The sequence below is a fragment of the Nicotiana sylvestris genome, chromosome 1, assembly GCF_000393655.2.
Source record: "Nicotiana sylvestris chromosome 1, ASM39365v2, whole genome shotgun sequence".
NCBI lineage: Eukaryota > Viridiplantae > Streptophyta > Magnoliopsida > Solanales > Solanaceae > Nicotiana > Nicotiana sylvestris.
In genome coordinates this window covers 22,192,394-22,203,828 of record NC_091057.1, presented here as the reverse complement: position 1 = coordinate 22,203,828, position 11,435 = coordinate 22,192,394, and the positions used below count along the sequence as shown (strand labels likewise).

The window sequence follows — 11,435 nt, the reverse complement described above, 5'->3', positions numbered from 1 at the left end:
TTGGCGAAGGCCCTTGGCCTTAAAGGGTATTATTTAGAACTTATCGAAATAGTAACCCGTCGTCGTTCGATCGAGGTCGAACTCTTCTTTTTGGCGAAGGCCCTTGGCCTTAAAGGATGTTATTTCGAACTTATCGAAATAGTAACCTATCATCGTTCGATCGAGGTCGAACTCTTCTTTTTGCGAAGGCCCTTTGCCTTAAAGGGTGTTATTTCGAACATATCGAAATAATAACCCGTCGTCGTTCGATCGAGGTCGAACTCTTTTTTTTGGCAAAGGCCCTTGGCCTTAAATGGTGTTATTTTGAACTTATCGAAGTAGTAACCCGTCGTCGTTCGATCGAGGTCGAACTCTTCTTTTTGGTGAAGGCCCTTGGCCTTAAAGGGTGTTATTTCGAACTTATCGAAATAGTAACCCGTCGTCGTTCAATCGAGGTCGGACTCTTCTTCTTGGCGAAGGCCCTTGGCCTTAAAGGGTGTTATTTCGAACTTATCGAAATGGTAACCCGTCATCGTTCGATCGAGGTCGAACTCTTCTTTTTGGCGAAGGTCTTTGGCCTTAAAGGGTGTTATTTCGAACTTATCAAAATAGTAACCCGTCGTCGTTCGATCGAGTTCTTGGTGAAGCCCCTTGGCCTTAAAGGGTGTTATTTCGAACTTATCAAAATAGTAACCCGTCCTTGTTCGATCGAGGTAAAACTCTTCTTTTTAGTGAAGGTCCTTGGCCTTAGAGGGTGTTATTTTGAACTTATCGAAATAGTAACCTGTCAACGTTCAATCGAGGTCAAACTCTTCTTTTTGGCGAAGGCCCTTGGCCTTAAAGCGTGTTATTTCGAGCTTATTGAAATAGTAACCCGTCGTCGTTCGATCGAGGTCGAACTCTTCTTTTTGGAGAAGGCCCTTGGCCTTAAAGGGTGTTATTTCGAACTTATCGAAATAGTAACCCGTCGTCGTTCCAGTTTTTGGAGAATCAGACATTTTCTGGGGGAGTCCCAGTTCGTTTGACATTACTTGCATCGGAGGGTGAAACGTCGGAGAATGTGAAACGTTGCTGTTTCACTTAGGTTCGTTCTACGCACATATTGTAGTTTCTTTGTCTGACTCCTGCCTTCCGGCTTAGAGGTATCACCGGCGGGCGGTATTACAGTTGTTTTGCAGTAGTTTTTCGTCCTTTAATTGAGGTGTTTCTTTATTCATTCGCTTGCGCGGCCTTTGTGTTTCTGCTTGAGCAAAGAGCAGAGGGTGAGTTAGAATGATACTTTCCTTGCCCCCGTCCGGTGGTCCAATGGAGGAGAACAGGTTGGTAACATTGTTCGTCCTGTTTGGCATATCGATGGTTGGCGGGGCGAAATTTTCCAGGTTTGGTGATTTTGCTCGGCTTTCCTCCCCCTACCGCACTGTGCCTTTGTCTCGCGTGGGTTGGGTTTTTCCTTTGTGCTCCTTTTGGTGGGTGATTGTATTTTTTGTCTTTGATCTGGGAGAAACTAGGAAATTTCACTAAGAAATCCCCACAGATGGCGCCAAATTGTTGGGCTCAAAAGATATCGAAACCTTTTTGAACAAATCAATCAAAGAAAATGAAGGGGTAAATCTTAGTCAGGCATAATAAATTCAAGATCAAAGAGCTAATAGTATGGATTGTATATAGGACGAAAAGGATATAAATGATCTTATTGAAATTCAACATTGTGATTCCCATCGATCGATGTGGGATAACTTTACATGTTTTTCTATAGATTACTTCTTTCTTCTCAAGATTACAACAAGGTAGCTTCCAAGAGAGAAAAGGGTGAGAGAGCCCCTTATTGGAGGTTTTTTCCACTTTATATATGAGACACCTTTACAGTTTGCTTGGTTCGACGTTCTCTCACTCCAAGTATGCCTTGGTCGTTCTTTAGACGTTGCTTCTTCTGATTTGACGGATGTCGAGGACGTCGGATGTAGAGCAGACCATGTCGTCTTTTGTTACCCTATCGCTTGGGCATGACGTTGGTCGATACGGTCGTGACAGTCAGATTTTGACCAATACAAACACAATAAATAAAGTATCTTATATTTACGTAGAATTCGAAAAAGGATCGCGCCTCAAAGAGTATAATGTAGATAATTCATTCTAATGCAAATATTAATGGTTGTTTCCACGGTTCAGCTCGACCCGTAATAAATAGCAAGTGAATATAGCCAGCTCAAAGCCGAGCTGCTTTAATAAAAGCAACATAAATTTCTCTGGCTCTTTCTTTGACCATTGACTGAATCTCTCTCCACATCCACGTGTTCTCCACATGCCCCTTATATAAACGCCCCTCCCTTCTCTCCTTCGCATTCACACAATCCTCCTCTCTCAATCCCTAACTTTCTCTTCCCTAACACAAATCTCCGATCCAATCATGTCAAACAACCACCGTACTTCCACCGGTGACCGTCGGAATCCTAGCCGGTTACAGCTCCGAGCGCCGGCATCAATTCAAATCAACCGCGCGTCCGATTGGAACGTCGCGATACCGCTTTTATCGCCGTTGATTACTTCTCCGACTTCTCCTGATAACCTGAAATCAGCGATTAATCGTTTCTCTAATTCGAGTAATAATAATAAAGAGGGGGTGAAGAAAGAGTTACCGGAGAAGCCGGTAAAAACGGTGTTTAAGAAATGGCAACATCCTGCGGCGCCGTTTTGTCATGAACCGGCGGCTCCGTTGTTTCAGTTTGTGTGTACAGGAACCAGTAATAGACGGTGAATTTTGATAGATTTAAAAAATCTGAATGTCTTAATTTTAGCTGTTGAAATATACATAGATCTGATTTTAGCTTTTTATAAACGAATTGTCGATAATTTTTTTTTTTTTTGTTATTAGGATGAAGAATTTGTATAATTAGATTGTTAACAAGTTACGAATACTGATTAAGGAAAGTTTCAGCTCTTCTCATTTTTTTTCTCTTTTGTGATGTGTTGTCTAATTTTAATGCAACTAATGTGAATGATTAGTTGCATTATTTAGTAGAAATGAGTGGAAATGAAAAAAAATAAAATAAAGGTAAATGTCGGGGATTGAATATATAGTATTATGCATAAAGAAATATGTTGATTTCTATACCGTATAATTTTTCAACGAAAAAACTGTCAATTAACACCCCTTAGCTTAGGTGGTAGGGGCACACGAAATATACTAATAACGAGTTCAATTGAATTCATTTCGACGTGAAATGCAAATATATTCGTAAAAAATTATCAAAAATAATAAATATGAATTGATAACTTTAAAATTAAAATAAGTTCAATATTAAATTTTAAAAGATTAAACCCATATAATTTAAATTATAGATCCGCCTGCATGTTTTTTAATTACAAAGAGATAAAGGTAGTAGGATATGAAATTTGAATGGATAAGGTAGAATAGCGGATCTCTTATACATTGAATTTCAAATTATTTGAATTTCATTCCGCTTGTTCTGACCCCTGTAGGATTTTGGTGTTGTATTTAAATCCTTTTATTAAATTCCATTGGGCAATGATACAAGGTCAATTTCCTTGTTGGGCAATGTTTGAGTGCTAAAGAATTCGATGGCCGGGTGCAAGTGAATTTCATCAAATAATATTCACGAATTTGATTAAATATTTTTCACTTGCAACCAAACATCGAGTATATTCATCAAATGATCAAAAATATTTCTCACGAAAATAAAAACTTCCATCATATCAAATACAATCTAAAGAGTCCCAATTTTGCCACTAGAATAAAAAAGGCTCCATTTTTTTTTTTTATCTATATATGAACTAATCCAATAATCATGTTTTGATCTTTTCGAATATAATCAGATAAAATTAAAACGATAAAAAAAGATTAGGACGATCTCTCTCGCAAGAATAACATACACAAATAAATAAATAAAATTACTATCTTCTACAATGGGGCCCCTCCTATAGTGATGGAAAGTATAGAAAACAAAAACTAAAAGGGCGTCCACTTTGGATGATTGTAAATGATGATTACATCTTTATACACCTTTTTGCTTTTTTTCCTTTCACTCAAATGTTATACTTACAACACGTCTTATTGTTTCTTGTTTATTTTATTTCTGGATACGTATCTTTTGTCCCCTTATTATTTAAGAGATCACAATTCGGAAATCCAATATCATGAATTAATATCTCAGTAATTTGCTATTGGAGGAGTCATAATAATAATAATAATAATAATAATAATAATAATAATAATAATAATAATAATAATAATAATAATATTGTTATTATTATTATAAAACAAATTAAAATTACTTAACTTCTATCCCGCTTTTTTTCTTTACAGGCTAAATTATTGGGACAAACTTTTTATAGGGATTCAAGCTTGCGAAATGGTTTATCATTCTTACTCTTGAGTAAAATTAAACTGGCCTTTGACACAAGTGTGAAGCAAGTCTATGCGGAAAGAATAGGAAAAAGCTCTATACGATATGTGAGTTGTTGGTGGAACACGAGTAAGGACTTTGTATGCCCAAGTCCCTTGCTTGAAGGACTATCGCACTTTCAGTGGTACTGAGACTGTCCCTACCACTACCTTTTATCAAGCTGGTTTATAAGAGTTCTGGCTTTCCCAACCGGACAAAACTTCTATGGAATCTAATTTCTTTCGAACCCTTTATTATATTTATATGTGGTCCTAACCTTGCTACTCTTACTTCCACTAGCAAAAGAACTTCTGCTCGTAACATACTCCTACAGATATGATCTTACTTCTTGAAAAGAGCCACTTTAACTGCTAAAGGAACGGGACAACTTGAGTTAGACGAGAGGTAGGGATGTAATTTCAAAGAGGCTCGCTATAAAAATTAAACCAATTATATTTCCTCGATTAAGTTCATTTCAGACCAACGTTTCTCTCTCTAATACTATATGTTTTTTTTCTTGACCATAAACTTGAAGGGAAAAAAAGGATTTAGTTAAAGAAAGAAGACAAGTCTTTTGAATTGATATGTGGAACATCTATAACTATATTTGCAATGGAGAGTAAATTATTTGTTATTGTCGGTCAATTTAACATGGTAACAACGCAGAAAATCTATAAATTGTCAATCCGCATAACTTAAATTAATTATTTCTAGTATAATTTGAAATTTAATATAAATGATATATCTAGTTCTAATGCAATTCAAGATTACCTTTTATACATTATTAATCATTTTTTAAAAGAAGATTATTAATACGAGAGAACAATTATAATATTACCTCCTTTTTTTTAATTTTTATAATTGATTAAAAGATTACATTCTATAAAGTGTGACTGTGTTGTTTCCACATCTTTACAACTTGCTTGAAAATATGGAAAAGAATAGTAAGAGAGGAGATGAGGTAATAGATTCAACAGCTAAAACATTCCAAGTCTAGGCTGCATAAACCGGCCAAATAAATTATTAGCATTAATTGAGAAATTTGGTTCGATTTTGAATGGTTTATAACGCAAACAAGAAAACACAATCCCTTCAAAAAATGATCCTCTTTTTTTATTCCTAAAATAATCCATTCAACGTCAATACACTAGAAAAGTATTAGATGTCATTTTCACGAAATATTATTAGAGTGTTAATATTATTGATACTTTATTATTATTATTATTATTATTATTATTATTATTATTATTATTATTATTGTTATTGTTATTATTATTATTATTATTATTATTATTATAATTATAATAATAATAATAATAATAATAATATGTGGGGATATGACTCTTTTAGAAGAAAGTTACCAATATTTTTTGTAGTTTAATTTTGTGCAGGTTTGACTTGTCTTTCGGGAATGGTATTGGCCTATCTACTTGCTGGCCCACGATGTGATGTGGTTAATTAATCCAAATAGTCGCACCCCAACCGCTTAAACTAAAAATAGTCGATGGAGATATAATATATACATAACTTTTGTATTATATGTGTATAATGAATGTATAATTTATGTATGACTGAAAAAAGTAAACAATGAATATGACCGGCTATTTGGATAAAGATCCCGTTTTCACTACTAGAAATTCGAAAAAACCCGTAAAAACGATTAAAGTAGGTCAGTAATGGCCAATAACCATCCAAAACACGACCATTAACGTGTGGTCGATATTTTGAAGGTCGGAAGGGCATACCGACCAAAGTTGGTCGGAAATTATCGACCAACTTTGATTGGTCAATGAAATTTTAAAAAACATTACCGAAAAAATCGACCAAAGTTGGTCGGTTTTTTCCCACCAAAGTCGATCAGTATTTTAATTATGTAATTAAAAAATGCACCATCTGGGAATCGAACCGGGGTCTGTACTATGGCAGGATACTATTCTACCACTAGACCATTGGTGCATCTTGTTTTAAGACTGTTTTTTATTTTATTTATACTCTTTAATTGTATTTTCGTACGAAAATAACCGACCAGAGTCGGTCGGTTTTATTAAAAATAAAATTACCAACATATTCGGTTGGTTTTTTAAAATGACCGGCCGACTTAACTGACCGATTTCGGTTGGTTTTTTAATAATAATTTTAAATGAAAAACCGACCAAAATTGGTGGGTTTCTTGAAAAATAAATTTTGCAGGACTCAAAAATAGTTTCCCGCATTTTTACCCCAAAGAAAACTGACCAAAGTTGGTCAGTTTCATACAAAAATTTAAAAAATAAAATATTTTGAAAAATCGACCGACTCTGGTCGGTTTTTGACCGGCCAAAATTGGTCGGTTGACCTTGGTCGGTTTTTACCGAATTTCTAGTAGTGTTTTTTACCCCACTAATTTATGAGTGTCTACTACTGGCATATCTTTTTTCATTTTAAGAAGGAAACTATGTTAACTAATGTTGAGAGCTGTGGGTCCCGCTTATTTAAGTATACTATAGTTAGTAGGTAATTAGTTATTGTTGGGGTTTTAAGCATTAATGAAGCTTAAAATAGGGTGAATGGGAAATGGAGAGAACTGAAATTTTTAAGTAAAATTTTAAGTTTTCCCCCTTGGCAAAGGGACATTGTCTCATATTGGAAGAGTAAAAGGTTTTTAATAAGTAATTGATCTTCTTCTAGCTCTTAAAGATTTGAGAAGAAGGCAAGTCCGCGCCGTCGTAGTCGCCGCTCGCTCGGCTCGGCTTCGGCTTCGGATTTGGTTAAATGATTGATTGATTAATTAATTTTTTGGACCAAATTTGTTCCATTTTAATAATAAAATATTAATATTAAATTAGAGAATATTAATATTAAAATCCAACCATTTCCATTTTTTCGTTTTCTGTTTTGGTAACAGAAAATTAACTACCCTCTTCAATTTTCTCTCTTTATTGTTGAGTAAATAGTCATTTATGTTATGACATTTATGTTGTGGCCGTTTTGCATTAACAATCATTCTGAAGAGTTGCACCTCTTCAGATTTCAGCCCACATTGGTTATAAATACAAGTCCATTCTCTCAGATTTTCCATACTATTTTCTGAGTTTCTCTTCCTTCTTCTGCATTGTTTTAACTTTAAAGAAAGCAACAGTAAATGTGATTTATTACTGAACTTTGTGTTCGCTGAAACACTAGGGTTAGAAGTATCACTACACCAGTATGTAATTCGTTCTTGGGAGAAAATAATCCATAACCTTAGGTACTAGGAGGGGATTAAATTCCTTAAGGAAACACTGTGAATTCAGTGGGCTCAGATTAATTTTTGTTTCGTTTATATTTCTGTTTATGTTGTTTTATCTTTTCCAGAATTAGTTTACAAATACAGTTTACTAACAAGCTTAAGGAATTTAAATTTGTATTCTGTATTTGTGTTTTGGAGTTTAAAAGCTTTGTGATTTTTTACCCTGTTGGAGATTAAAATCTATGTGATTTTAACGTTTGCTTGTATCATTCATTTACAGAAATGACTAAAGATAATGGGAACCAGGATGTTCCAATGGTGACTGCCAATGCATCAACAAGTCGAACACTGGTGTAACGACCCGACCTGTCGTTTCAAAAATTAGCGTCTCGTTCAATGGCTTAAGACCTCGAGGAACTTCGTAATACGTGTAAGCACGTGATTTTTGCTCCATATGAGAATTACTCCCAAAAATTCAAAATAAAATAATTTTCCTTGGTGTACAATTTTGAGAATATGCGTGACATTTTGATAATTGTTCTGTCCGTAAACAAAAATACAAAAAAAAACACATGTTGCATGCATTTAGGAATTAATGGTACATCTAGAGATTAATTAACCATAAATCGGTTAAAAGAAAATCAAAAAATATATGCATGTGTATTTCTGGACATTGAGTGATTTTTTTGTTTTGTTTGTTAATTTGCGTGTTAATTATTATAGGTTTTAAATAATATGTGTGTAATTTTTATTTTTTTTTGATTTTTCAATTTATTTAGGAGTTTTGTTCAATTTTTGATAATTAAAGAAAAAGAAAAGAGTTGTGAAAAAATGAAAAGAACTCGGATAGGGTAAAAATATAAATGGAAGTCAGGCCCAAATCAATTACCCCAACCCAGTCCAAGCCCAGGCACGGTCCCAAACGACGCCGTATCCGCGTCCCCGTGTGAGCCGTTGATCTGATTCAAATGAACGGTCCCGATTAGGCCGCTTATTAAACCTCAACGACGCCGTTTCAGGCAGTCTGATCTAAGCCGTCCAACCCCATTTATCCAACGGATCCAGGCCCTCCCCTAGACCCGTTAACCTGACCCGATCCATTCCCACACCCGGTCTCACCCACCACTTCACCCAAACGACGTCGTCCCCTTCCTGTGAATAGATCCTGGCCATCAATCTCACCTGATCCAACAGCCAGGATTTAAACCCCTAATTCATATATAAACCTAACCCTTTTACCCCGCCCCCTATCCAAACACCTCACCCTGTTCCTGCGTCTCTCTTAGAAAGGGTCCCAAACCCCTCGAAACCCTAGCAGCCGCCCTGGTTCCCTTTCAACGTAAACCCGGCGGCAAGGACGCCGATGACTACCCTAGCTACACCACTGGACCTATACGCCACCCTGAACATAAAACCCCGGCCACTTAACTTCGAATCACCTCCAGGGTGCTTGAATCTTCAATCAAAGATTCGAGCCAAAACCCTAAGTAACCTGATGAGTCCCAAAATCACCCCAGTCACTCCCCTAACATCCCTCATACCCTAATCAACTTTAGTTTCGTTCAAATCTAGGTAGAACTATTCGAACCGCAGATCTAAGTGCAAGAACCCTAAAAAATCGAATCCATGGGGGTCCGTCCAAATCAATAGCAGGTTGGGGTCTAATAGACCTTAATCGAAGTGGCCTCAGTCGAGAACACTCCGATTAAAGTCCATTCGACCTCAAAAAGGGTCGAGTCCAGTTCGAGCATGGGTTCATTTTGTTTTTAAGTTTCAAGAGGTAAATTTCCCTTTCTTTCCTTCTGTTTGTGTGTTATTTGTATTTGTTTACATGTTAGTTTAATTTGCTTGATTTTTCTGTCATTTTTCCTTTAATTCTGTTCTGTCCCCATAAGCTCCTCTATGTGATCGATTGTTATTTTACTTGTTGTTTGAATACGTTTTGTGATATACATGCTCGAGTTAATTAATGTCTCCCTATGTCGTGCAAATGGTTGAAGGCAGTTGATACGTTTTAACCCTGCTATCAATCTTTTATCTGCCCGGCTTCCTAGCTGGCTATTAGCCTCTTTTTTCATTCTCCGGATCTGAGCTTTGAGGATCTCGCCTTCTCTGATTAACTTGTTCTTTTCTCCCTTGTGGGCAGCAGACTGTAATTGGCACTCAAACTTCATATCCTGAACTTGTTGCTTCAGTTTGCCTGCTTTGACAAGATATTCCTGCTCTTTGGCCAACCAGCCCCACTGTTCTTGTGAAGATTTGGCAAATTCTTGCAGGTGAGGTCTTTTGGTCGGTCTTCCAGATGATGTCTCCCCTTTGTACCAGGCCTGATACCCGGGCGAAACTTCCCCTTTTGCCCGATTCATTACACAAGTATTTGCTTCTAAGTATTGACATTGGCTCCAAATTTGACGAACCCTTGCTTCAGGAAACTGGCCGTCGGGACTGATCTCGATTACCTGGATGCTCAGATCCTCGTCTTTCGGCACTATCTGATACCTCCCAAGTTGCCTTAAAACCCGATGCGGCGCGTATGGTTGAATACTTTTAAGTCCCATTAAGAGAAAATGGGGCCTGGCTGCTGGCATGTATATGACTTCGTCGATCGGTAGCCACCCTAGCGCCCACTGTATTTGACTGGCGTTGAGGGTATGGAAATATGAGGTCCATGCTATAACTCCTTCTGGTAGGTAGGTTTCATCAACTCTGGTATAGAACTCCTCTATGCAGGTCTTTCCAGCGGATCCATGGCTCAGAAACTGGGCTCGGTGACATAGGTGTTCGATCATCCACATTTGCAACAACAAATTGCAACCCTCGAAAAAGCTTCCTCCGGCTTTGCAAGAAGTGAGTGCCCGGAATATATCAGATACTATCATGGGCGCCAACGTACTATCACTCTGTGTGAGCAACGTACTGACGACCCCTGCTATCTTTATGTCAATATTCCCATCTTTTCTTGGGAATACTAGTAGTCCTAAGAAAGTTATCATGAAAGCAATTCGTCTATGTTCTTCCCACTTCTGGCGATTACCTTTGCTGCACAACTGGTTTTCTGGCTTGTCGAATCCTCCTATGTGACCATATCTTTGATATATGAAACTCATGCTGCAAAAACCTTTTGCCAAGTCAGGGTTATGAATTGTTCTGACTATCTTTAAGGAGTCCAGGAACCGGTGTACTGCTACAGCTCTTGGAGCAATCAGATATTTGTGCCTCAAAGGAGTCTCAGTGCTGCCGATATACCCTGCTATTTCTTCTAAAGTTGGGGTAAGTTCAAAATCTGAGAAACGGAAGACATTGTGCGCAGGATCCCAGTGGGGGACTAGTGCCCTTATGATATCTCCTCGTGGCCTGATATCCAACAAACTCGTGAGGCCTTTCAGATACTTCTTGATTTCGTCATGCCCCTCTTTGCCCAAATCATTCCACCAGAGCCGCAATTGGAGGGGAATTTTATTCATGATTGAAAAGGGTTCATTCGGAATCGTGCTCATTCTGCACATTTATTAATAAGATTTTAACAAACGACACTTATCCTGATAAAAACAAAAATATATGCGATTTTTTGTGAATTTTGAATTTTCGTATATATATATATATAAACTTTCTAAAGAAGTCAATAACGAAAAAATATTTTGGATTTTTGTTTCGAAAACTGGGAGCCTGAAAGGACTTTTCTAGACCTTTAGCAAGATAAATACTTTTGCCACAAATAAAGATATATATACATTTTGAAGTAAAGCAAAACTTTTGAATTTTTCATATATATATATATATATATATATATATATATACACATATATTTGCAACAAATAATAAAAGTAAAGACAACACAAGACTCT

The 11,435-nt window shown here is 36.7% G+C and overlaps 1 protein-coding gene across 1 annotated transcript; it reads left to right on the top strand.

The window, feature by feature from the left end:
• The first annotated feature begins 2,386 nt into the window (after nt 1-2,386).
• LOC104222714 (uncharacterized protein At4g14450, chloroplastic-like) lies at nt 2,387-2,734 on the top strand. The gene has a single exon (XM_009773987.2). The coding sequence runs from the start codon at nt 2,387-2,389 to the stop codon at nt 2,732-2,734; it is 348 nt and encodes a 115-aa protein (XP_009772289.1).
• Nucleotides 2,735-11,435: the final 8,701 nt, after the last annotated feature.